This window comes from Pimephales promelas, chromosome 5 (assembly GCF_988280905.1).
Source record: "Pimephales promelas chromosome 5, fPimPro1.hap1.1, whole genome shotgun sequence".
Classification (NCBI taxonomy): domain Eukaryota; kingdom Metazoa; phylum Chordata; class Actinopteri; order Cypriniformes; family Leuciscidae; genus Pimephales; species Pimephales promelas.
In genome coordinates, this window is record NC_142773.1 from 27,872,128 (window position 1) to 27,900,100 (window position 27,973).

Genomic DNA, 27,973 nt, shown 5'->3' on the forward strand with positions numbered 1-27,973 from the left:
ATTTTTGTGGCGAGTATGACTGTACCATATCCTTTAAATGATAGTTGCCATGTGCTAGCAACTGCTTTTTTCGACAGAAGCTTTGTATTTAACAAGCTAATAAAATATTCAGCTAATATAATAAGCTAATATAAAAACTCCGATGAATATTAATGTCTAATATTTACTTATGTGGCAAGTAACGTTAGTCGTGTAATAAGCAGGATAATGTCCATCCAGCCTGTTGTTATCGCAGAATAAACCCCGGCAGGGTGATCAGGACCCTGATGCAAAGTGGACATTCCTTACATAGTGGTCTTATTTACATTTCCTCCACCAGCGATTTTAAAAAAAGGTTGCCAGCCACCGCCAGCATTTCTGAAAACAATTTTTCACAAAACTGTCATGACCCCCAGAATATTTTTGTTGTTTGAATATCTTAACAAAGAAAGAGAGGTCCCCTGCGAAAAAAAAGTTTTATTCCAGCTTGATGTATTCTATATTATCAACATTTGAATGTGAGTAAGTATAATAAAAAGCAGGTATTTGAACAAAAATCTAAAAGAATCACGTTTTTTTTTTTTTTTTCAGACTGCAGCAAAAGACTAAAATGCTTTTATCGCTTGTTTTTGCTCCTTTATTTGCCTGTGTTGATCCGGAGATTTTGTACTCATTCAGAAGCTGTGTAATTTAGCGGCCCAATAATAGTGAAAACATAAAGTCAGAATTGCTTCAATGGCTGGAAAGTGTTGTCTCATAAATGATGGACAATTCCATCAATTGCAGGGAAAGAGTTACATTATTATTAATAATGGTGCATTCAAGTCATGCCGTAAAGATCATATTTACGAGTTGAATGCACATGAATGCTAGGACATTATAAAATGACAAACTCTGAACTCAAAGTTTCTGACTTGAGTTGAAGGCGTGTCAGTGAACAATATGGCGGACGCGGTAATGCAGCAGCGGAAGTGATCGATTAATGTGCAAGACCCACGATTCATTTGTTGCTAATAGATATATAACTAGATGAATAACAAAAGTCAGTAAACCGTAGAACTATTTTGTAAAAAAAAAAAAAAGCCGCGTGTGTTTATGATTGTCATAATTAAAATAATTTATAAAATCCAGTGTGCAATATCAGGCAGCATAACGTACTGTTTTAAATAAAAACATGAAAAACAATTAATGTTTGCATTCTTTATTTGTCAATAAGTGAATTTATTGTAGAAAGGTATGTAGCTGTCTTGCTAACCCGATCTCACGGGAATTCGTACGAATTTTACGAGGTGGCTAATTCGTAACAATTCATACGACCTCACTCGTACAAATTAGCACGATTTTGCTAAATCGTGCATATTTTACGAATTGGCCAATTCGTATGAATTCGTACGAATGACCTATCCCTGACCCCGCCCCTAAACCTAACCATTACGGGGGTTTAGACAAATCGTATGAATTCGTACGAGTGAGGTCGTACGAATTAGCCACAATTTAATCACTCGTACGAATTGGTCGTGAGATAGGGTAGGTCTTGCTCTGACTAAAGGACTTAAACGCACCTGATGTCGTAAATACAACTTCCCAACTTGTAAATATGAACTTCCCAGGTACGGTTGCCACTTTCATGTCTCTCGCTTCACTTCGCCGACTTGTTCTTTTTTTGTTCTTTTTCAAACACAACTAGCAACATGTTTCATCTCACTTTTAACTTCAATGAAAAATTAGCCTACACTCTTCTGCTCAAAATACTTTATTTTTTTTTTACTAAAAACAAAGCCACTTTGTTTACATATTTGTCTAGTGACAGATGGTGCAAAGCCTCAACAGACATGAAAAACATGCACCATCTCCTTCACTCTGCTCAAATGGAAAACGTACTGGTGTCTTGGGATTGTGAATGAGAATTCAAGGAGATATTCACTTCTTGTTGCTCTCTCACGTGTGCCAACCTTCTCCCCCTGTCTCCAAAGTCTTTGGCACACTTCAACACATGCTGTCTGAAGGAGGAACCGACGAAAGTGTACAGAACAGGATTCAGACAGCAGTGTGTCAATGCCAGGCTCTCTGTGATCTGAGTAGCCCTATCCAGCACTTTACTATCCCCACAGTGAGTAACAAACGTATACATGATGTCAACGGCCCGGCAAAACTTCACCACATTGTAGGGCAGCTGCGTGACCACAAAGACTCCCACCATCGCCAGCAGCACACGGATGGACCTCCACTTCCTCCACCTCCTCTCCTGAGGGAGCTTCAGCAGGGCTCGGCCTACACAGGTGTAGCAGAACAACATCACTAACAAAGGTAGCAAGAAGCCTATCATGACCTCCACCACCTCCAAACTAGCTTTAGCCCTGAGCGCCATGTCTGACGGATACATTGCAATGCAGCTTTTTTTATGAGGAAGCTCCCTGACCGTTGAAAACACCAAATCAGGGACTCCAAGAAAAAATGCAACGGTCCAGACCACCAAACAGAGTTTTCCACAATGCTTCTTTTGAAAAGCGCACCCAAGGCCTCGGTTTCTGACTCCCGGCATCAATGCCAGGTACTGATCCATGCTGATGTGGGCCAGGAGCATCATGCTACAGGTGAAGTTGACGGTGTACAGGGCAGATACCAGTTTACAGACGGTGACCCCGAGCTTCCAGCCGTGGACGGCGTCTGCAGCCCAGAAGGGCAATGTGAGGAGCAGCAAAAGGTCCGCCACAGCCAGGTGAAGTATAAACGTGTCAGTCATCGTTTTCAGTTGTTTGCAGTACGCGTACACCGCCACAACCAGAGCATTCCCTGCTAAACCTAGCACTAGAGATAACCCGAAAACAGCTGGGAGGAAGATCCTCGCGAAAGAGCGCACGTCGCCCTTCTCACAGATGGTCTGATAATCATCGTAGCTGAAGTTGGAGCTGTTGTTTTCGTACTCGGTGTAATCGTAGTAATGTTCCTCTGAGATCTCCATTCTTCCTCTAAAGCTCTGAAATTAAAAACAACGATTAGTTTGAAAGTTTTTATGTGCAGTTTTCAAGCAGATGTAGTGTTGATCTTTCTTCCAGGAAAGCATATGGCTAGCAGACAGTTTTATTGCTGCAGGCGTGCAACAGCACCTTCATTCCAAACATTCCCACTCGGCTTTTATCGAGTGCCCTTGTTCTATGCATGCTTAAAATCACAGATAAACTGAAACTAGAGATGGATATCAGTTACATTTTGGAAATCCTTTCCAGGTTTCCTGTGTAATCCAACATGTGCTCAAACAAGTTTTTCTTTAAACATAGAAAGATTGTTTATATCTGAAAAAAGTGGAAATCGTAACATCTTTGATTCTTTATATTTTCCAATTTTATTAAGCAGAAGTTCTGGAAACAAATGTTTTCACCAATCTTTTACATCGTACTATAAACTAGTCAAAGGCTGTACCGTAAATGAGTGTTATGCCAATTAGGCCAAACACGTTATTTTCAGCAATTTGAAACACTTAACAACAACGATCTGATAAATGCTATAATTATGTGAATAAGTGCTCTATTTATTTCCAAATAGCAGATTTGCACATTTCAATACAGTTCATGGCAATTGATCTTAATGCATACTTTCACAAACAGTGTGCAATTTCAGCAGCCAACATCTGGATCATATTAAACTTCTATCTAACAAAAAAAAAAGAAAAAAAAAAAAGAATTCTCCGAAACTGATAATACAATGTTTCTCTTACCTTGTGAGATTCTAGGCTTTGCCTGGAGGCTGAGTAGATTGTTTCTGTCTGCTCTTCCTGTGAGAACAGAGTGTGTTTACTGTGACTCATGCATGCTGAGCTTTACTCCCACACCTCACCATACTGTGAACGTATCTGTTCTAATGTGCGTCTCCAGCAACTGTCCACAAACATGCCTTTCAATTTGTTTTAACAAGAACATCAGATTGCATATGGCATAAAAGTAATGCACAGCCACAGCATATTCATTTGAAACCTTGATTCTTTGAATATGGTCATTTTGGATATTATTTTGTTGTTAATCAACAATCAAATTCTTTTATTATTATTATTCCATAATCTTATTACTGCTTTTTTTGTTGAGAAAAAAGTGCTGTTGCCTTATTTTACAGTCTAACATCTGTTCATTGTATATGCCTGTGTAAGAGCAAGCTTTTGCATGGTTGTGTGTGGTTGTTTTTTTGGGTTCAGTGTGAAGGCAGTGGGACTGCATACTTGCCTCATTGTGATTACATACAAAATGTTTCTTTTCCGGCACATTTAAGAAGCCTAAATAGCAAGTGAAATGCACAGGAAATAGGATGGAGTTATTATCAAGGATTATGCAGATAAGGAAGAAAGAGTGTTGCTTTTCTATTTAATTTGGACCGCCAATGTGTTTTGACAAGTTCCTGGCAAGAAACATATTATTTTGCAAGCTTCTTCAGGCAAACAACTTTTCTGGCACATTTAACTGGCAGAACCACTCAAATACAAAAGAGGAGTGATAGTTATGCTGTTCACATCTCACAGGATTCATTAACACACACATAGCTTCTCAGAATATTTATGCTTGACAATATCAACATGTCATTCTTGACATTCCTCACTACTCCCTTAAACCCCGCAATACAGCCAAACGTCTATGGAAAGTTATACACAATAAAGAGTGAGATTTAAACACAAATTCTTTATTTTAATTAAGAGATAAAGATCAACAGACATCAAATAAACATTGAAGCCAAACTGGCGTAAGTGCTCATCTCTTGGGTAAATACTGCCGCCTAGTGATACCTTTTAGACTTGCAGACATTGGAGACTAAATATTAGAGAAAAAGAAGAAAGCTATAGAAAGATAAATGATTACTTTCACAAGCATGTTATGAAACATGGTGTTGCATTATACGTATATGCAATCCCTATTTTTCCTGATTCCGGGAACCTGTAAGGAGAGAACATCTGTTAAGCTTGGTACCATTTTTTCATATTATGTAAATATGTTGCAATGTGTTACCTGGGAAGGAGCCTTGAATGCGTATAATGCTTTAAATTCCTGGCCAGGGTCTTTTTCCTCTGGCACCTTCATCCCTTTTGGCACGGACAGTGTCCTGAGTTGGGCAGATGATAAGTTCAGTGTAAAGCAATTCAGTGTATATATCTCTAATATAATGTGTTAAAATGGCACGTTGACAGGGTGATCAGAGGATAGAGAATACCATGGGAAGTTGAGGTTGTATTCCTAAAAGGCTGTTAAATCCTGGGCGGCGTTTTTTTGGTTTGTCCTTGCCTTTGTTCTGCCTCTTGGTGCGATAAACCTTATGTGATAACCAAATGATGAGTTCAGTCAGTGTAGTCAACATATTTCTAGAATATAAAATCATTAAATTGGTGAAGCTTGGGTTGATAATCCTTTCTAACTTAACCCTTTTCTCCATTTACTTTATATTATTTCACTAATAATATTGTAGCCCTCAAACCGTATTCACTTTATAGCCCTTAATCCTGTAATTGTGGACAAATGTGGGCACAGAAGACTCAGGTGTGATCCTTATTTTTATTTATTATAAATGTTGTATCACTGTCTTTGATAAAGTTTTGTCTATCCATTTATGGTGTTTTATTTTTTACATTTTTTTAACTACATTAAAATATCATTCCAATAAGTTCTTAGAGCTAAAACCTAAAGATTTAGTGACTTTGCTGTCACCTGGTGTCTTATTTTGGCTTATTTTAGAATGCTCTAAATGACAGTTTTTCCCATTCATTTCTATGGGTGCCCATTTTTGACCCAAATAGAAGATTAAGGAGTTTTTTTTCCCCACCCACTTAACATTGTAGAATTGAGTCAAAAAAAAAAAATAAAATAAAAAAAAATGTGTGTTCAGGAGGCAAACTTAGGAAAAGTAGCCAAGTCTTGTACCGCTCAGATCAAGGGAAGTATTTTTTTTTTTTAAATAAATCAAAACTATTTTGCCCACAATTGCCAGAATACGGTTTTAGGGTTAATGGCATAAGAGAGGAGAGTGAATACCTCAGAATCGGCTTCTAAAAGGGTGGAAGCTCCTAGACGCCTGTTCTCCTTTAGATCATTAAAAAGAATGAAAATAAAATAATTCTGGTGACATGTTTTACATGACCATGTTAACATTGTGGAACAATATGGGTCAGATATAGCTGCAGGGGAAATCTTTAAATGGTCATATTGCAATGTAATGGCATTTTAGTAGTCATCAAAGAGAGAGCTTGATTATGGCTTGATTTTCATCCAAACCCTGTAGAGTTATTTCATTGTGAAACTGCATGCAGCTGGAAAAATCATCTCACAAGTTGTGCAATGGTAAAAAGTACCTTATTAGATGTGTACTTACACTTGATGGAACAACAAATTCTTTCTTTGTTGAATCTTCCTTCTCTGTGAAGACAGTCTGTCGTCGTACTCTGTTCATCTTTAAAAAAAAAAAACTCTGTTAAAAGATTATGAATATATATATATATATATATATATATATATATATATATATATATTCATACTATATATATACATTTTTGTCACCAGTCAGCATGGTTATTGTCTATCATTACCTTAGTCAGCAATTTTCAACTACTAATAAAGACTTTGAAGTATCTGATTCTGAAGCATAATTGCTATTAGAAAATTAGGTAATTGATGCCTTCTATCATTTTGCAAAAATAAATAAATAAATCATGACCTATATTTAGAAAAAATGTCCCTTAAAGTGATAGTTTGCTCATAAATGAAAATTATGTCATCATTTAAACGCCATCAAACGCCTTAAACACCCTCAAGTTGTTCCAAACCTGTATGACTTTCTTTCTTCTGCAGAACACAAAAGAAGATATTTTGAAGAATGTCGGAGTTGATGGGACCCCATTGACTTTTTGTGTTCTGCAGAACAAACTCAAAAATAGGTTTGGAGCAACTTGTCGGTGAGTTAATGATGACAGAATTTTAAATTTTTGGGTATCCATTTTAAACATATTTTTAACCCCAGTGATTGACCTCAGTAAAGTACTGCCAGCAAAGTTTATCCCTCACCTCAGGCTGATAAAGATCCGGCTCTTCAAAATTAGGTGGTAATTGTATGCTGTTATCTGTCTCGACTTCCCCATGAAGACTGGAGATGAGCAGGCTGAAACACAACAGCCCTAGCTGCATACTACCCTTCATCCTGCTGCTTTCTGCAGTCCAACTGCACTTCATCTCTGCTTTATACTCAAATAATCACTACCAGATGTCCAAAAAAGGGGCAGTAACATTTTCCCTGACGAAAATGTTTATACTTGCAGGTTTGAACATCAAAACACACTGCTTAGGCATGTAATGATCTGCTGTCTAATACTGGCACACAAGATGATTTATTATAAATGAGTTGTGTGGCTGAGGGGCTATATCTCTTAAGGCTGTTTTTTGTCATCCAACTCACTGTCTTGCAATTGATTTATAACTTAATTGCAGGAAAACAGATGACAGATTTTTATTTTTTTTTCCTGAAACGAAGGAAAACAATAATGTAAAAAGTGATCTTGAAAAGAAGTAAGTCACAGAATGGGTGGTGAGAAAGAGCAAGGAGGAGAAAAAACTCAGGGTACTTAGCTGGATTGAAAACAATGGCACAGAAAGGGCTGGCAGTACATGTGACCAAGCTTAAGTCTGAAAATGCTGGAAAATTAACTTGCCTTACAGTCTGAATTTGCAGATCAGTGACATGGACATGGACTGTAGGAATAAGCATCAACAAGCAAGATATACGTCTCTGCTGAAACAAGATGGTTTGTTGGTTTTGTTTTTAGCTTAAGCTGGTCTCCTAATTTGACCATGTGACCAAAACTCAAAATTATTACCACAAAATCCATAAATGATCAAGACCATGGTCAGAAAATTAGCTTAGACTGGTTTTAGACTGGATTAAACCGATTATGACAATGTTTTTTAATAAGTGCAAAATTATTTTGATGTGTTAAACTGCCTGGGGTGGGTCTCTAAATTGGTAATAATCTAATTGGGAATTTTTGTTCTTTATATTACCATCTTTTTTTTTCTTTCTTTTTTTTTAAGATAAAATCTCTTTTAAAAAGGGGCTGCAAAGACCACAAGGCAACATCGGGTAATTAACAGTCAATAGAAAATAATTTAAATCATATAAATCATGCACTATAATATAACTGAAAAATCTGTAAATCAAATCACGTATAGGTTACAAACAAACAAACAAACAAACAAAAGAAATACATCAATTAATCGTCTCATATCATCATTATTTATGGTAAAAATGTAGCCTACAGTTTGTTTGGATGATTAAATCAAATCAGGCCTTGTTAATTAATGTTACTAATCTTCTTACAAACTATTCTCAATATGGTATTCAAGTTCTACACGTCCGAAAAGTGGATTAGCAGCACTGTTGCAGCATCGCAGTCTCCTGGCTAACCGGAGGTTGGCACATCTTAGGTCTCGTGGTCGTAAATGGCATGAGAGACCACAGCAGGTACACGCGCTCGCTACGCACGCGCTCTGCTTCTATGCCTTTTCACTTCAGACACTCTTGAATTTCAAACTTGTCAAAATGTTAACTTCGAACATGGTCGAAAGACACTGAAAGCCGACCGTATTGATTTGAAGTGGTCTGCGGACATTTATTATGGTTTGGTCTTCACATCTTGACAGCTTGGCAGACACTGGTCGAAGAAAGCTGACGTGGAGACTGAGGTGAAGAGAAGGGACGGTAAGTTTCGCATCTAAACTTATTCTTCCCAATTTAGTCTAACAATTCTATGTATCCAGTCCAGTGTGTTTTTTTATTGCATGATTAGTCGTTTTCCTGCAAATAAAGCCTATAAGAACTTTAGCTGTCTCATGTAGGAATTCGACCTGCATCTTCTTTGCTATCCAAACTCAGCAGGATCAGCTTGTTGTGATTATACTGTAGGCTCGACGTCGACTTTAGCAGTCTCAAAGTCTGCTTTAAAGGGACAGTTAACTCAGAAATTAAAATTCTGTCATACCCCCATGTTGTTCAGCACGTTGTATTTTCATCTTCTGTGGAGTGTGGAGCACAAAAGGAGATGATAAAGCAGAATGGCAGATTCAGGCACCATTCACTTTCATGGTGACTGAGGCTGAGGGTAAATGATGACAAACTGTCCTTTTAATGCATTGACACTTTCTGACAGATGAATTAGTTACTGTAGCTCACGGGCAAAAGCTTTGTGTTTGCTTTCACTGTTGGCTCAGCAGATGGTTTCGAGGTTGCTGTGAAAGCTGTTAGTTTTACAGTGCGGTTTATTTTAGTATTATTTATGTACTGTTATCATATTTATTCCTATTTTATCATATTCTTTTATTCTGTATTTTCAGTTTTCATTATTTGAAACTTTTTTATTATTTTATTTAAATATTTCTATTTAGGTTTCATTTTAGTACTTTAACTTTTAAACATATTTTATTTAGGTTCAGTTGATTGCCAAGCCAACTTTTCTCATTTTTAAGTTTTGGTTTTGCATTCAATATTAATATTTTTTCTGCTTTATTTCAATTAGCGAAAACAATTTTTAATAGTTTTAGTTTTAGTTAACAGTAACAACACTGGGAAACACTAAAAATAGCTTCCATTTTGATTTGTGGTACCAGGCATTGAAAAGTACCTTTCTTTTATTATGAAATGCCAGAATTATAACAGTGTTCTCAGATATAATATTAAAGAACACATATACAAATAGCATTGTTGGGATCTTGACTCTCAGGGGCCTCACAAAATGTGTGCCTCATTTCAGCCGTTGGCTGATTTAACAACCTTATGCAAGAGCTTTTGCTTTGGACTTTTACAATAGACTGTATTATGTTGATTTCATAATGAAATCATAATCTGAATGTTTACATCCTTGGCTGCAACTAGAGTTACCACTATGAAACATTAACCAATCCATGTCAAAGAATGAAATAAAAAATCACATACATAAAACAATATCCGACATCTGTAAGTTGAAACTGTTAAACAGCTCCAGTGACGCAGCTGCTTTTTGTATATTTATCATTTATTATTAACTAAATTACTCTTTTTAATTTTTTTTGCTTCCATTACTGTCCTCAGCTAACAGTCAGGACAGGGCAGGTATTTTATTAGCTCTGTAAGAGGTGAAGGATGGGGACTAAACTGGATCTCTCTGGTCTGACGGATGTGGAGGCTAAGCATGTGATGCAGGTGGTGCAACGGGACATGCAGCTGCGCAAGACGGAGGAGACGCGGCTCATGTGAGTCTCATGTACCCTTCTGCTCAAAACTACTTTGGTTACATAATAATATGTATTTAAAATAATAGTGCACTACTTTTCAAAACTATATTTTTTAAAAGAAATTAACACTTTAATTCAGCTTTTCATTGCATTAAATTCATCAAAAGTGTCAGAATAGACAGATTGTTACAAAAAATATTTATAATAATTTGATTTCAGCATAAATATTTTCGACATTTATAATAATAACAACAAAAATGCACCAAATCAGGATATTAGAATGATTTCTAAAGGATTATGTAGCACTGAAGACTGGCTGTAATGGCTGTTGAAAATTCAGCTTTTCCATCACAGGAATAAATTAGAAAACCATTTTAAAATTGTTATAATATTTCACAGTATTTCCCTGTTTACTGTATTTTTATCCAACAAATGCAGCCTTGGTGGGGATAAGAGACTTCTTTCAGAAAAAGATAAACTTAAATAATCTATTTTAGCATTGTCTCCCTCGTGATGTCACACAAATGGCATTCCAGTCATTGATAGAGAGCGTGAGGAAGTTCCCATCATTCTTTGTCATACTTTAAAACAAAATGACAGGAAGGGCCCTCCCTTCCCACTCTATCCGTGACTCACTTCCCTGAGCCCACCGTGAATATGGTTTCAGCCTTTATACTGTATCTCTATCTAAAGGTCAGAATCAGATTGAGGTTTTATCAATCAGGAGAGACAGATTCCTGTTGTGTCTTGGTCGTTTGAGACCATTATTTCTACCTTCACACTCACAGGTATTTTCAGACCCTTGCTGCATCCAAAATCGCATACTGTTATAGGTACATTTGGTTTAAAACTTTGTGCTTTGTGACTGTGACATCCCTAAAATGGCTAAGAGCGTAAGGGTACCCTATACCGTGTTTAAGGCGCTGGTGCAAAAGAATACGAGAACTAAGGGAGTTTAAATTGAGGAAAGGAATATATTTATTTACAACAAAATGCTCAAAAGAGAGAAAACACATACACCATACACAGGGAGTAGGAACTTGGGCGGGGCTAAATCAAAGAAAAAAATAAAACAAAACCCGCATTCTAACTACATCCCCATCCCAATAAACTACTAACAAAATAAAGTCGTCTTCGTACTACTTAAAAAACTCAAAACACCCGCCCCTTACCTAATGTCTTAAAGGGATATTCCATTTTTAGGGAAATAGGCTCATTTTACAACTCCCTCAGAGTTAAATAGTTGAATTTTACCATTTTTGAATCCATTCAGCCGATTTTATGATATTTAGAAGAATATCAGTAACCAGCAGTTTCTGGTCCCATTGACTTCCATAGCATAAATTCTTTCCTACTATGGAAGTCAATGGGACCAGAAACTGTCTGGTGACTGAAATTCTTCTTCTAAAATGATGAAATGCATCATTATATTCAAATTGCAAACACGAGGAGAGTATCCGGATCTCTGAAACAAGAGTATCTCCGTAACGGTAGAAAATCAAATTAGATTGAATGGAGGATTTTAACTGTGACAAGATGATTGACAGGGCAGTTTACAATGACAGGATGCACGCAGCACGCGACAGAGCTGTCCGTTAAAGATGACGTGATAGTATGTTCCAAACGTTGCCTACTCTTTTGCTACACACTCAAAAGTATGTACTTTTTCTTCTCAAAAAGAGTACATACATTTAGGGCGTAGTATAAGTAAGCGAATTGGGACGCAGGGTCTGTGGAATATAACACATTATTTGTATTTAGTGTGTTTAATGTATTTAGCCTGTAATCTCCGTTAAACCTTCTCACTTCCCCTCTTTCCTCCATTGTTTTGTCTTTCTTTCAAAGTATGGTACATTGGCACAGAGAAACACATTACTGTACTTTGGGTTGATAAAAACACTTTCGTTAATGACTTAGTTTGGTACCTTGATTTTATCTGACCTGCAGACAAGCACTCTGGCCACGCTAATCTCTCACTATTTTGTTGGAAATGCTTGTTTGCTGGAAAAACAAACAATTCCTCAATGTAGTTACTTTCATGCTTTAAGGCAGTTCAGATAAGGAAAGCAGAAAAACTGGCAGTATTTTATAGTCACAAAAGACTCCTCAAATTCTGATCACAAGTGAACACAGGAGACTTGTATTGTCTTGGCTGTCCACTTGTATTTGGATCACTTGAGATGGATGTTAATGTGTTCACAGATCCTCTATAATTATAATGCTATAATGTTTAGTACAGTATGCATTAGTTCTTTTAGAGCTCCAGGAAACAGTAATTTATTTATCCAATTAAGAGTATTGGGTTTGGTTTGCCTACAGCAGGGATCAGCACGTAGGTTTGGCATCGCACCAAAACATTTTAAAAGTTTTTATTTGCAAAGAATATAATATGAGACATTTCATGACGGTTATTTTAGAGCTGTGTCTAGCGTCTTTCATAACTTTTTAAATCAAAAGCTCTTAATTTATCTCAAAATAAAACATTGCTGCAAAAACGTTCTTGTACTTTTATTTTGAAGGCAAAATCACTAAAGACGAAGTGATTGTGAGTAACTGTTGCTGTCATGACGATCTATTTCATAACCATCTGCGGGCAAGATTTATTATTGCTGATGGGTCAGTCTTGACCCGTTGGCCGCCTGTTGCCTACACTGTTATATCTGTACCATACAACCCTAAACCATATTGATAGTCAGGTATTTGTTTCTAAATGTTGAAATGTTCTATTGAAGTTCAAAAGAAATAAATATTGTTTTTATTTAAAGAAAACAGTTATAAGACCCACAATTCTACAAAAAACCTTAAACCATCTCATTTAATGCAGAGAGCATTTATTCCCAAGTGTGTTCTGCCTGCATGCATCAAGCTTTTCAATATCTTTTCTGACACCTGGTGAGCATCTCTGAATTTCAAAAAGGACTAAGTGAGTTATCAGAGAATGGAAGAGCACAAAAACAAGATTATTAGAAAATACCCTCTGTTTAGGGGGAGGAAAATTCACAAAGAGAGACTTGCTAAGCAACATGATTTGAAATGTAGTTTAAAAAAACAACCTGGAAACCAATTAAATGCATTAATGAGGCATCATATCTGTTCTTAAAATATACATATTAAACATAACCCTTGACAAGAACAATTGTTAATTAGTTTGTATTTAATATTGATAAAGACTAAGAGAATGTAACGAGGATGGAAGTGAATGTGCTGAGAATGTGTGTATAATTTCTATATTCTATTTTACACGCTTTCCAAAAGCCCATTGGGACCTACTTAAATGCGCTCTGGGGTATGTGAAGTCCTGATTGGGAAGCTTTTGGAAACCATCTAGAGAGACCCTAGAGTCCTCCATCTATCCATGCACTCATCCATGACTTTCCAGTTCATTAAATCAAATATTTCAAACAGATGGCAGATTCTGATATTTGTGTGATTACATGTGTTGGAACTGTACACAGAACATAATGTTTCTGCACAGGCAGTTTGGCTTGTAGGACACTGGGTCATTTTGATCTAAGACCATACAAACAATGACAAGATATTTTCTTTTATTACATGCACATCCGTTTATTATGTAAATTATGCAAATATATGACTATTTGTTTGGCTTATGTTTTTAGCCATTCTTTATTGGCATCCAAATCTGATGTGATACCTGAGAGTTTATTTAAATTGGAGAACTAGTTTTGTCTCAGTTCTGTCTATGCTGAATCTCCATTAAAAGACTAGCCACAAATGCATTTGACAGATTTGAAGCCCTGTCATATGAGATTATGATTTCTTGCATTGCTCTGAAGTGAGCTATTCCCAGCATGCCACGTCTTGTTTTATCAACCGCTATGCGTTATTATGCGTTACAATACCACTGCTGATCTGTGTTAACAAGATGTTCAAGGAACAGGGCATGCATTTGCTATATTGCTGTGATCTTTGCGCTGCATAACACAACAGTAGATTTGGCTCCTTGAGACTGATCTTTCTTGTGTGTGTACAAAGAAGCTCTAAATCCTCATGCAATATTTTACTTTTTTTTTTTTTACTGTACAAATAGTATACCAATGTTTATATACTGTACAAATGTAAATGTTTATATAATTAAATCTGAACAGTAATCTCGGCATAAAAAATAAAATTTAAATACATGTTATGGCAACACATTTATAAATGTCCTGTCTAAATAAATTCACAATAAAACACTTAAAACTAAAATCAGTCATTTATAGTATTTATACACTTAAAACTAACATGTCATTAATAATAGATTCTGACAGATGACCTAGTATAACATATTGGATTCAGTTCATCACACCTGTGGCCCAGGCTGGCGATCTGGCATGGGTCACTTAGTAGAAATTCTCTTGGATCTGCACCATACTGGCACAGGACACCTCTGTTGTTCTTTGCCAACGTTTTGCTTGGTAAACAACAGACCATGTCTCTGAGAACTCTGTGGAAATGGCCTGCCGAGTATCCAATTATAAGTTCAGTGGAAAGACCCCTGATGGGGTATCATAGTACATGATTATAGGAACATGAAATAGATCATGCTCCATCTGTAAGAATTTTTCAGCTATTTATCTTTTGTGCTTTTCTTCTGTTACTTTAAATTCATCTTCCCACTGATTGAGTCAAGACAAACTGGTGGAAGGCTGTTTGTAATCTCTAGTCTGTATCTGTAAGGTCTGAATGTCACATTTAGAGATTAATCTACAAACTACACTCATCTTGGATTAAGTACAAAAGAGTTGTTTTTTACAAGCACATGCATGCACAAAATCTTCTCAAAGAGAGGCTTTGGCACAAATATGTCTCCAAACTATTGCTATGTGCACACATGCACTCACAAATGCATTGTCATAAATGTATGCCAAGCCCACAGTCTCAAGACTAGTATCATTTTGAAGTATTACACTTGCTTGTGTATCATACAGTCTTTTGTTTTCTTTCTTTTCAGTTTTGTTTTATTTCCTGCCGTTCTGTTTTTAATCAGCTGAGATTTTTCTTTAGTTCCGCTCTCTTAGTATTCACTGGAGCCGATCTGTTCATGCATTGGCATTGTTTAGAGAGACAAGTAAAATGCCTCACCTCAAGCAGAGGTTTTCTATACAATGCATCTTTTCTAATTGTTTCATCATTTTCATCATTCTGCTCCTCCTGTCAGCTCCTCTCTCTGTGAGACATAGGTTTGCTTTTCAAATAATATGTATTGTCATGACACATTATTTAAAATGATTTAAATTTCATGATTTAAATTTAATTTAATATTACATTTTCTGAAAACATTCCCTTTTGTTCACATATGTCTTCACTATACAGATTAATAAGGTCAGTACAAATTAACAATATTTGACACAACACACTTGTGAACCACAGGAAATGCCTTGATGATATTCAGATCAGCCATGCAGTCATATTGTGGCCAAAACCGGTACTGCAATCACTTTCAAATAACTGTAGAGCGGTGTATCCCCTCCCCCTGACTTGAGGTTGCCAGATAGGCTGCAGGATCCAAAAAAAAATTTATCCGACGCCTTTGTATCTGCAGCTGTGGTAACTAGAGCAGAGCTGGCAACCCGGATGCTGCAATACTACTGACTACTGAGTGGTAGATAGGTGAAGGGTGGAGCATCAGACCAAAACACAACATGACAACAGCTGAGAGCTGCAACTTCACTTTTTAAATGACAATATCATGGCCGGACTACTGTTGTCAGTGATATAAGTATTTGAAATGAACATGATTTCTTAATGTCTAGTGACATATCAGGGCCATTTTATGATTATTTGAAATAAAGTTCTTACATACAGCTCCTTTAATACTAAATAACTTATTTACTGTAGGTACAGGATTGCCAGTTACTTTGAGTGATTTTGCAGTACCGCTTCAACCAAAGTCAAAGCAGAATTAACTGTTGCACATCTTTCAGCAGCACTGAATGAATCTGTGTTCTTGAAATGATCGAATCTGATGAGTGAATGATTCAATGACTCATTCATAAAGACAGTTGTAGAATTAATTGATGTACTGCAGCTCCAGAGTCACTTAAAAATCCACACCAGTAACATACAGTATGCACCGTATATGTGTGTGTGTGTGTGTATACTGAATATATATTACAGCTGAATATGAATATACTGTAATGTATGTATAATACTGTATGATGAATTAATATCCTAAAGGCACATCTGTTTAATTGAGCGTCATAAATCTAATGGACCTAATCCAAACAAATTGTGCATGTGCAGGTTGGCTGCAAATAGTGTTCTACTAAATAGTATTGGGTCTCTTGTCTCTTTGCTAAATGTCAGAGCAATTTTGCAGAATTGCTCTCATCTCTGGAGGCTGCAGTACGGCTGAAAATCCAGACAGATTTAAGACGTTGAAGGGCAAATGTAGTGCATCTGTCAACACGCAGATGTCATGTGAACATGATCCACTTATAGGGCACTACAGCCCGCCTTACATAGAGATTAATTATGAATGGTTTTTAATGTGTCCTGCTTAAAGTCAAACAAATATACATCAGCTTATCTATCATTTTTATAGAGTCACATACTTTATATCACATATGTTTTTCTTTTTTATACTCTCTCTCTTTCTCTCTCTCTCTCTCTCTCTCTCTCTCTCTCTCTCTCTCTCTCTCTCTCTCTCTCTCTCTCTCTCTCTCTCTCTCTCTCTCTCTCTCCCTCTCCCTCCCCCCCCCCCCCTCTCTCTCTCCAGTGAAATGAAGAAGGCGCTGGTTGAGGAGGGCAGTCGGTCTGTCCTGCTGTCACGGCAGCACAGGTTTAATGAACGCTGCTGCATCCGCTGCTGTTCTCCCTTCACCTTCCTGCTCAACCCCAAGCGTTCCTGCCTGGACTGTTGCTACAACGTCTGCAAGGGATGCTGCACCTACAGTAAGAAGGACAAAGGCTGGCTGTGCTCCGCCTGCCAGAAGACCAGGTCAGTATTGCCATGCTAACAAGAGCTGTTGTGGTTTGGAGATAGAGTGAGTTCAAGCTCTGTTAGGGGGCTTTAGTGGGAAACACCTGCAGGTTAAAGGTTAAAACTAGGGATGAATGTTATAGTGTAACGTATTGGTTAATGGTTGATATTAGAGATTGTTTTATTTTTAGTCAGTATTGGATATTTTATTGTGCATGCTCATTTCTACAGTATTTTTTACATTTATATTGCCTTTGCCATCATCTAATGCTCACTTAAAGCAAATATAATCTATAAGCTATAATCTTTATATTTTATATCTTAATCTTTTTAATCCTCTGATGCTTAAACTCACTTGTAACATTTACTGTAAGTACACTTTAAGTTTAATTAGAGTACAATTTTAGTTTAGTTTAATTTTATTTTTAATATTTAGACAAAATAATATAGCATATCACCCAGAGGTGCGTTTCCCGAAAGCATCATTAGCCAACTATGGTCGCAAGTTCCGTCGTTATCGGCATAGTTCAACGAGTCGGTGTTTCCCGAAACCATCGTTCCAACGAACATTCGCAAACAGCATCGCAAAGTTGTGTGGTTTGAACGACAGCTCTCGACTTATGGTTAGAGGCATCGTTTCTATTTTGCATTACATTTGAAGGTAATAAATCCTTATATTTAGCAAAATAAGCAAGCTGACATTCAGCACAACCGGTGCCTTTTATTTATAATACATACAAATGGAATTTACGTCTTTTAGTTTGTCAAAAGATTTGAAGTAACGTGTTTGAAGAGTGCGCATGTGCGAACGTGCATACTATGTAAGAACGAGCCAAATATTGATTCTGGTAATAAAGCAAAACAACTGAGAACAAGTAGTAGAAATAGTCCTCAGATGACTTGTCTGTAATTTATATAAAACAAATCTAGCGTTAATTGGATCTCAAACAGTTTCATTAAAGGTAGTTATTACTCCACCATTAGCGAAACCAACGTGGTTGAACGATACTTTGCGACAGTGGGTTTCAGGAAACAGCCGTGACTAGCTAGTTGATTTTGCCAACGATGCATCGTACTATGGTAGTGAATCAGCGAACTACGTCGTTGTACGGGAAACGCAACCCAGATTAATGTTTGCGTATTCCTAATAAATTGAAGACTAAAATCTTTTTTTGTTTATTTTTTTACGCATTTAAAATCAACTAATTAGCATGATGTAGTAAAGTGCACAGTTATTCTAAATCAGTCTAAACTAAATCTATTGTAATTGAAAAGAGCTCATTTATTTTCCACTGAAACAACAAAAACAATATCCTGAAGAGTTGTGAATGGACCGTTTTAATGTGAAATTAGGTTTATAACAGGGCACTTCCATTACGATGTTCAGACAATATTGTACAAGCCCCTCTACAGTCATCAAAATAATTATGAATAATACAAGTATACAGCATGACATGATCTGCACTCAGAAACCATTTGTAAATATCACAATACAACTCAAAGACAGAAACTATTTTTGTGCTTCTAATGCTTTCTGATTAGCAAAATCAATTTAAACCTACATTTTAGGAATGTATTTGTCCTTCAGAGTGCATCTCTGTTTCTATGTGATGTGAATACACAGTGCTGTGACATTTGTAATTAAACCCAAGAGCTTTACAAGCTTTTGTCCAACAAAAATATTTCAGTTCTATACAAAACATCATGTTTATTTATTTTTATAAGGGATGTTTCTTCTCTTTACTACCAATACTTATACACTTACACTTGAACAGAAATAATGTGCATCAGTAGAATTGAATTTTGATACTACACACATCCACTCACCCAAACGTCTCGGTTACGTATGTAACCCTCGTTCCCTGAGTAAGGGAACGGAGACGTTACGTCAGAAGTGACGGAGATTGGGGGTTTCGCATAGAAAGCCAATCCTCTTCGAGTATTAAAACACGAGCCAATGGCATGCAATGCCTTGGGGCTGCGGAAATTTGCATAGCGTACTCCGCCCTACTCCGTGAGTATAAAAGGAGGAAGTGAACGCAACCGCAGTATGTCTTCGCTGAGGAGCCAAGACTGAACTCGGCCTCTACCCAGCGATACAGCAGAAGTGGCAGGGAGACGTAACGTCTCCGTTCCCTTACTCAGGGAACGAGGGTTACATACGTAACCGAGACGTTCCCTATCGTAGTCACTTCGAGTTACGTCAGAAGTGACGGAGATTGGGGGTCTGTGCCATCACGCCATCTTCAAGCTGTCTTCCAGTGCCCTGCGAAAGACTGAACCCCCGAGCCTTACCTCTTTTTTTTTTTTTTTTTTTTTGGGGATCCGACTTTGACACAGGATTACCAAGGTACACTGGGAAACATATCCCGAAGGGGACATGCTACCAGCTGCCTACCGAAGGGAGGACTTAAGAATACACATATGGCCACCTAGGGACACATATGGAACACTGGAGTACCAACCGCAGGTGGCTACTGATTTAAACTCCAGGGGTGGCAGATGGCTTGCCAAGGGAAGACACATGCTCAGAGAGGCTTACAGTGGATAATACACATGAGACGGTTACCATGGGGAACCGTGCGCATGGAGGCACCTAGCTAGCATCCAGAGCCACGCAGTGGTGCCCGCATCGTCGGTGCTGGAGGACTCAAGACTTCAATGGAAGAACTGAGGAAATATCGCACTTATCCAGTCCGGGGAGTGGAGTGGCGAGCAAGCGAAGACACCTGAGCGGATCCAGAACTGGCCGAACGAGTACGTGAGAGGATACCGGCTCAATTCGCAGATTATAGAATCTGGCGAAGGTGTTGGGTGTCGCCCAGCCTGCAGCTCTGCAGATGTCTGTTAGCGAGGCGCCGTGCGCTAAAGCCCAAGAGGAGGCTACACTCCGAGTGGAATGGGCCGTCACACCAAGGGGGCACGGAAGGCCTTGCTGCTGGTAAGACAAAGCAATGGCATCCACTATCCAGTGGGACAGCCGTTGCTTTGAGAGAGCCCTTCCCTTCTGGCTCCCTCCATGACAGACAAAGAGCTGGTCTGAGGTCCTGAAACACTGCGTTCTGTCGACATAGGTGCGGAGAGCACGTACCGGACAGAGCAGTGCCAAGGCTGGGTCTGCCTCCTCCGGGGGCAGCGCTTGCAGGTTCACCACCTGGTCCCGGAAGGGAGTGGTGGGAACCTTGGGCACATATCCAGGCCGGGGTCTCAGGATCACGTGAGAGTAAGCCGGCCCGAACTCCAGGCACGCTTCGTCAACGGAGAATGCGTGCAGGTCCCCCACCCTCTTGATGGAGGCCAATGCAACCAGGAGTGCTGTCTTCATGGACAGAAACTTTAACTCTACTGATTGCAAAGGCTCAAAGGGATGCCTCTGCAGAGCACTTAAAACTACCGAGAGGTCCCAAGAGGGTACGAGGGGAGGACGAGGCGGATGCAGCCTCCTCGCTCCCCTCAGGAACCTGATGACCAGGTCGTGCTTCCCTAAGGACTTACCTTCCACTGCTTCATGAGAAGCGGCAATGGCCGCGACGTAAACCTTAAGGGTGGAGGGCGACAGCCTGCGCTCCAACCCCTCTTGCAGGAAGGAAAGCACGACACTGATCGAACATCTCCGGGGGTCTTCTCCGCGAGAAGAGCACCAATTGACGAAGAGGTTCCACTTCAACGCATAAAGGTGTCTCGTGGACAACGCTCTTGCGGAAGTGATGGTTGCCGCCACCGCAGGTGGCAGCGAACTCAAACCTGCCTCGTCCCGTCCAGGAGCCACACGTGCAGCCTCCAGAGATCGGGACGAGGGTGCCACAGAGTGCCCCGTCTCTGAGAGAGTAGGTCTTGTCTCAGAGGAATAGGCCAAGGAGGTGCTGTCGCGAGGAGCATGAGATCGGAGAACCACGTCTTGGTGGGCCAGTAGGGGGCTACCAGCAAGACCTGCTCCTCGTCCTCCTTGATCTTGCACAACACCCGTGCAAGGAGGCTCACTGGGGGAAACGCATACTTGCGTGGGCCCCGTGGCCAGCTGTGCGCCAGCGCATCCGAACCGAGAGTGCCCCAGGTCAGAGAATAAAACTGGGCGCAGTGGGCTGAGTCCCGGGAGGCGAACAGATCTATCTGTGCCTCCCCGAACTCTTTCCAGATCAGCTGGACCGACTGGGGATGGAGTCGCCACTCGCCGGAGATAGGGCGGACCCGAGACAGCTCGTCGGCTGCCCAGTTCCGGTCTCCAGGAATGTGAACTGCACGAAGGGACCTCAGGTGCTTCTGACTCCATATCAAGAGGTGGCGGGCGAGCTGCGACAACCGGCGCGAGCGTAGACCCCCCTGGTGGTTGATGTACGCTACAGCCGTAGTGTTGTCTGAGCGGACAAGCACATGCTGGCCCTTGAGCAACGCTCTGAAGCGGTGCAGGGCGAGCCGTACTGCCAGCAGCTCGAGGCAATTGATGTGCATGAGGCGCTGGGCCCCCGTCCAGGAGCCGGCGGCTGCATGCCCATTGCACATGGCACCCCAACCCGTGGTAGATGCATCCGTGGAGACGATGAGATGCCTGGAAACTCGCTGAATAGGGACGCCCGTCCGTAAAAAGCTGAGGTTCGACCACGGGAAGAAGGTTCGCCGGCATGTCGGAGTCACTGGGACTCGGAGCGAGCCGCGATGCCATGCCCACCTCGGGACTCGATCGCGAAGCCACAGCTGAAGCGGTCTCATATGAAGCAAACCGAGCGGCGTTGCCGCGGCCGCGGATGCCATATGCCCCAGGAGCCTCTGAAAAAGTTTCAGTGGAACCGCACTCTTGCCCTCGAACTGACGAAGACAAGTCAGCAGTGAGTGCGCGCGCTCGATCGTGAGCTGCGCGGACATGGCGACCGAGTCTATCTCCACGCCGAGAAAAGAGATCCTCTGCACGGGGCAAAGTTTGCTCTTTTCTCGGTTGACCCGAAGGCCCAGACGGGCTAGGTGCCGGAGCACCAAGTCTCTGTGTTCGCAAAGCTGAGCTCGAGAGTGTGCTAGTATCAGCCAGTCGTCGAGATAATTCAGGATGCGAACCCCGTGTTCGCGAAGGGGAACAAGGGCTGCCTCGACGATCTTCGTGAAGACGCGAGGGGACAGAGCTAACCCGAATGGGAGAACGGCGTACTGATATGCCTGGCCCTCGAAGGCAAACCGAAGAAACGGTCTGTGTCGAGGTAAGATGGACACATGGAAGTACGCGTCCTTCAGGTCGATCGCTGCAAACCAATCCTGATACCGAACACATTCGAAAATGCGTTTGGCCGTGAGCATTTTGAACGGTAGTCGATGGAGAGAACGGTTCAAAATGCGCAGGTCCAGGATCGGTCGTAACCCACCGGTCTTCTTGGGGACAATGAAGTAGGGGCTGTAAAACCCGGACCTCACCTCGGCTGGAGGGACCGTCTCGATTGCACCCTTCGCCAGCAGGGTCGCAATCTCCGCTCTCAGGACTGGGGCATTGCCACCGACTATCGTGGAGCGAACTCCCCTGAAGCGGGGAGGAGACCGTGCGAACTGAATCGCGTAGCCGAATCTGATCGTTCTGATGACCCAGCGGGATACCCCGGGAAGCGCTAGCCAGGCTTCCAGGAAGTGAGCCAACGGGGTCATGTGAACCACAGACGTCCCCCCGGAGGGGCAGCGTGGCGGGTCGACTGGCACGCGTGCAGGGGTTACCCCGCTCGGATGCGTCGAAGCCCGCTCCCCGACAGAAGGGACCAGGGAAAGCGGAGCGTTCCACGGGGGTCCGTTCTGCCGGGGGTCTGGCGAGAGAGGGGGAAGGGATTGGTGTAGCCCGGGGACGACACACGCACCCTTCCGCGCCCTCCGAGACAGAGAGGAGTGAGTGGGCCGATACCCTGGGGCATCGGGGGCACTCACTCCAGTCTGTGAGCTCAGTGAGGATGTCAAGTCTTTCTTTAACCAGTTCAGGGTGCTGCCCACCCGTGGGTGAGCAGCGGGGAGCTGAGAACAAAAGATTCTCCCCCGGCCCTCCACCGGGGGAAGGAGGGGGCCTGCTACCGCCTCCTGTGAAAGACTCGAGATCGTCACTGAGCGGCCCGTGTCAGGATCTTCGCTTGGCCTGGCGTTTAGCGGGGCGAGCGGCCTGAGGGGGCTGTGACGCCGGCCTGCGGCCTCCTCGACGCCGGGGCCCGGGTGAAGGCTGCTGCTGGGGCCGGGCGGGAGGGAGGGGAGCCGCAGGGGGGCGTCCTCGGCGGCGAGCAGGGGGAGGCGCCTGTGCCGACGACTGGGTGGAGGCAGCAGCTGGTCGTCGGGGCAGGATGTGTTTGATGGCCTCCGTCTGCTTCTGGGCGGTGGAGAACTGATGGGCGAAGTCCTCGACCGCACCGCCGAAAAGGCCAACCTGGGACAGCGGAGCGTCGAGCAGACGAGTCCGCTCAGCGCTCCGCGTATCCGACAGGTTGAGCCACAGATGACGCTCCTGAACCACGCTAGTGGCCATCACCTGACCAACGGCGCGAGCAGCCACTTTCGTTGCCCGGAGAGCAAGGTCAGTGGCGGACCGCAGTTCTTTGAATGCCGTCGTGTCAGTCCCGCCCTCGTGCATGTCTCTGAGCAACTTCGCTTGGAAGACCTGCAAAGTGGTCATAGCATGCAGAGCGGAGGCCGCCTGTCCCGCCGCTCTGTAGGATCGCGCCGCCATAGCAGACGAGAACCCACAGGCTTTGGATGGGTGCTTAGGAGGACCACGGGTGGAGGCGCTCTGTGGACACAGCTGCATCGCAACAGAGCGCTCCACCGGGGGCATCCCAGTGTACCCACGGGCGGCCCCGCCGTCGAGGGGGGGAAAGGCGGGGGAGAGATCGCGCTCTCGAGTGGACAAAGGAGCCCCCCAAGAGCGCGATAACTCCGCATGCAGCTCGGGGAAAAAAGGTATTGGAGTCGGCCGTGGCTTTGCAGCGGCGGCCTTGTCCAAAAACCAATTATCCATCCGTGAGAGGTCGGGGCAGGATGGAGGTTTCCATTCTAGCCCGATACTCCCAGCGGCTCGAGACAGCATGGCCGTCATCTCGGGATCTGACGCGGACAACGCTGGGACTCCCGAAGGAGGCAACGCAGCCGGATCTTCCTCTCCCGAGGAATCAAGCCCGCCTAGTGATGCTGTGATAGACATCGCATCATCATCTGGGGCGCTGCTCGAAGCAGCCGGTGCCGCCGAAGAGACAACCGACCGAGTCGAACTAGCGCCCGCTGGCTCACGCACTGAGGCGGGAGGTGTGGCCCGAGGAATTGTCGGGGCTTTATCCCACACCGTCACCGTTAGATCGCCCGGTCCCCGGGTCGACGGGCCCCCTCTCGTGAAGGAAGCCGATCGAGTAGGGGGGACCGGGGCTCTCACTCTAGTGAGATCATTGAGCCGCGACCTCAGTGTGGAGATGGTCATGGTCCCACAGAAGGAACATGAGTCATCCACGAACGCTGCTGCTGCATGCTGAATGCCCAAGCAAACAAAGCAGCGTTCGTGACCATCAGATGACGACAGAAATCTACCACATCCAGAAGGGCACGGGCGAGCCATCTTTAAAAAGACGTGCCGCGTGCAGCTCTTTTACAGAGAGGAGAGAAATTCACTCTTTCAGCGCTGAGGCTACCAGGGAGAAGCGCAAAGTCTGGCAAACCACTGCACAGATCGCAGGCAATGCAGAATCTCGCTGGGTACCGCCGTCACACCAACACTGAAGAGGACGCTCGTCATCGAAGAGTCTTGATTCAGCTTTGAGGAGTGAAGAGGTTCTCTTGGCTCCGAAGCGAAAACATACTGCGGTTGCGTTCACTTCCTCCTTTTATACTCACGGAGTAGGGCGGAGTACGCTATGCAAATTTCCGCAGCCCCAAGGCATTGCATGCCATTGGCTCGTGTTTTAATACTCGAAGAGGATTGGCTTTCTATGCGAAACCCCCAATCTCCGTCACTTCTGACGTAACTCGAAGTGACTACGATAGGGAACAGAGGATTTATCTCCTCTGTTGTCACGAAATAAAACTGATGCTTATTCCAGTTTTCATTTCAAATATCAGTGTATTAGAACATTTTTGAATGGAAGCAGACAATTTAGATTTTTGCTATGTCTATAAACAGACGGGTCTATACAGTATGCAGTAACCTATATGTTGCTTATTTTGTCTAGTCAATTACATAAATTCAGAAAAAAGTCATTTACATTAACAGAATAAAATGCCTTTCTCTTTTTTGTGGGAAAAATATAATTTGCCCGCAAGGGGTATCTGTAGTCTGTACATAATGGTGAAAGGACGCAGACTGCTATTTTAAGCATGAAAACAACACTGTGTTGTCTTTACTAACCTCTCATATTTCTCTTCATATTAAAAAAAACAGATGATAACAACATGATTGTCAATATAATAATGCTAACCTAATTGTTGATATATACACAATATTGGTTTGGTCCCTTGAACATAAGAATAAAGATACTTCTGATTTTGTTAATGTCTTGCTTTATTTATTTTTTTTAACTAAATATTTGAAGCAGTCCTTTTTTTTTTCTTGCTGTGTATACCAACTAAACAATAATCTTACTTGTCCCCAACAAGCAATTCCTCTTAAAATACTAAAAATAATATTTTAATTCAGATTATTGTTGGACTTCTGATATTGAGCATGCTTAAAAGTGCATGTCTACTCTGACCTTTCTGTCTATGTATTATTTGTATGCACTTGTTTATAGGACCTTGTGTCTATGATTATAGGACAAATGTCATACTCTGCATAATCGCAACATACTGTACTTGTAAGGTTGTAATCAGTGTAAAGTAAACTAAATCTCAGGAATGCCCTTAAATAAGCATTATAATGTGGCCTTGTTTGTGTATTTTCAGGCTACTGAAGACCCAGTCACTGGAATGGTTCTACAATAATGTGAGAAGGCGTTTTAAAAGGTTTGGCAGTGCTAAAGTGTTAAAGAACCTCTACAGGAGGCATGCGGCCGAGCGTGGAGTGCTAGCAGAGCCTACAGGTACTCGCCATCTGGACTTTTGTATGACCTTCCTTTAAAATAAAGGATGTTTTCACACTATGACATTTTATAATGTATTTTGGTATATACTTGCTATGTTTGGAGTTAAAAGATCTGTTTAGATGAGAGTTTCTCCATTTCAAATTTCATCTGCATTCGGAGGATATTTCAGTTTTGGATTGTCCTTCAAGCTTTAGCACTGTGTTTTACACTGCTCATGTTTGCATCTATTAGCACTAATTCATAAGGGTTAAGGATAGAGCAGGCAGGGATACTATAATTGATTTACCTCCTCTGTCTCTGATTTAGCAGCAGCAGGATTAAAAAAAAATTCTGTTTACGGAGGAAAGGTCACTGTACAGTTTGATATGTCCTAACATTTAAATAGTGAATTAAAATTGCATATGCATATTTACATTACTTAGTACTTAATCAGATAAATAATTTAACCACTTTCCTAAATTAAAAAATGTAGTGGAGCGCAGAAAGAAATTAATCAGAAATTAAACATTAATATTATTGAAAATTCAATGGAACAGACTTGACTATTATTTTAATAATAGTAAAACACACTGTAAAAATATTTTCAATCCATCTGATCCTGCACAATATATAGTTATCTACAATATACAGTTGTAATTTTTAAAGTGGTAGAAAAAATATTCTACTGAAAAATGTATTGTGAAAGAGCCTTACTTCACTACACCTTTGTTTGGAAGTAAAAAAAAAAAATTAAAAAATAGTTTATTTTCTTCTGTCAGACCAGCTCGAAGGCTCCTTTGGTTGTGTTTGTGGGCACACTGAGTTATGATCTGTGCTCAGCCTCCGTTTCAGTTTTGCTGTGGTCTGTGAACAAAAAAAATGTCTTCTCCATTAAGAGAAAGGCAGTTAAACGCAAGGCCAATGGCACATTAACAATGGATGACCATGACTGTGGTTGTTTGTCACCTCAGCAGACCCCTGTAACCTCTGAGGAAGAATAGCTCTCTGTGGAAGAGAGAAGCATTGCAGTGACAATGACAAAATAAAGAGCTTCGGCCACAAAACTCTGCACTATGTGGTCAGGCCTTGAAATTTTCATGCAGAGAAAAGCTAGGAAGATAATCTGTTTGAGTTTAACGTCGGACAAGTGCTAAGATTGGAGCAATAAGCTTATAGCATTATAGGATAGGTTTTTAAGCTGCAACATCAGTCTTCAGCTTTATCTCATAGAAAAAGCTAGATTTATAACATTACTTTGATTTGCTCTCCGCAGTAGAGCGTAGGCGTAAACATTGGCTCATTGTAAAGGGGTAGCAGGTGACTTCAGAGGCAGTTTGACCTTCACTGGATCAAGGAAAGCACTTTACAGGGCTCTATGTGGAGCTGAGGCCATATTGATATGTCAGTTACCCATCAAATGATTTGTCATCCGACTGCTCTCTGAGACTGAGACAGTGTCTGTCAGAGAGAGAAACCCGTCGACTCCGACTATTAAATCACGTGTCGCAGCTGGACTTGCTGCGATAAGAACAACAACAACAACAACAGAAATGATGCAAATCGTTACACTTAATCTTCCTTTTTCATATTGAGCCAATCTCTATATTCCACTTGTGTCCTAGCCTATCAATATTGAGAATAATATTTTAATAATGGTAAAAAAAGTATATTAGGAAGAACTAGAAACCGACAGATTTTATTTTGTGGATGTTCAATTAATCTTATTTCATTGAAGATTGATGCCTTCAGAAATTGAGGCTGCAGGCTTTAATTGTTTCTTCATGGAATGCAACATAAATTTTATTTTAACATTTTTTAACATATATGAAATGAGCTGTAATTTTGTTTTGCACCAA

General features: G+C 41.3%; 3 protein-coding genes across 7 annotated transcripts in view; 1 reads left to right on the forward strand and 2 right to left on the reverse strand.

The window, feature by feature from the left end:
- Window positions 1-1,716: 1,716 nt before the first annotated feature.
- On the reverse strand, window positions 1,717-3,844 carry ackr4a (atypical chemokine receptor 4a). Its single transcript, XM_039677288.2, has 2 exons — window positions 3,695-3,844; window positions 1,717-2,956 (listed from the first exon to the last, which is right to left on the reverse strand). The coding sequence occupies exons 1-2, from the start codon at window positions 3,782-3,784 to the stop codon at window positions 1,844-1,846; spliced, it is 1,203 nt and encodes a 400-aa protein (XP_039533222.1). The 5' UTR covers window positions 3,785-3,844; the 3' UTR covers window positions 1,717-1,843.
- Window positions 3,845-4,628: 784 nt separating this feature from the next.
- LOC120482714 (uncharacterized) lies at window positions 4,629-7,190 on the reverse strand. Of its 3 annotated transcripts, XM_039677289.2 has the most exons (6): window positions 7,011-7,190; window positions 6,322-6,399; window positions 5,985-6,032; window positions 5,170-5,268; window positions 4,968-5,061; window positions 4,629-4,895 (listed from the first exon to the last, which is right to left on the reverse strand). In XM_039677289.2, the coding sequence occupies exons 1-5, from the start codon at window positions 7,173-7,175 to the stop codon at window positions 4,999-5,001; spliced, it is 453 nt and encodes a 150-aa protein (XP_039533223.2). In that variant the 5' UTR covers window positions 7,176-7,190; the 3' UTR covers window positions 4,629-4,895; window positions 4,968-4,998. The 3 variants fall into 3 exon arrangements, with proteins under 3 accessions (XP_039533223.2, XP_039533225.2, XP_088987361.1); XM_039677291.2 differs by lacking the exon at window positions 5,985-6,032; XM_089131235.1 differs by lacking the exon at window positions 4,629-4,895 and having other exon boundaries at window positions 4,966-5,268.
- Window positions 7,191-8,338: 1,148 nt separating this feature from the next.
- myripa (myosin VIIA and Rab interacting protein a) overlaps window positions 8,339-27,973 on the forward strand; it is a 31,205-nt gene continuing 11,570 nt past the window's right edge. Inside the window, exons 1-5 of one of the 3 annotated variants that reach the window (XM_039677285.2) lie at window positions 8,339-8,460; window positions 8,640-8,697; window positions 10,063-10,223; window positions 16,924-17,145; window positions 25,999-26,135. In XM_039677285.2, coding sequence (XP_039533219.2) covers window positions 10,114-10,223; window positions 16,924-17,145; window positions 25,999-26,135 — 469 coding nt within the window. In that variant the 5' untranslated portion in view covers window positions 8,339-8,460; window positions 8,640-8,697; window positions 10,063-10,113. Of the gene's footprint in view, window positions 8,698-10,062; window positions 10,224-16,923; window positions 17,146-25,998; window positions 26,136-27,973 lie in introns of all 3 variants that reach the window. The other 2 variants (XM_039677286.2, XM_039677287.2) reach the window with 2 other exon arrangements.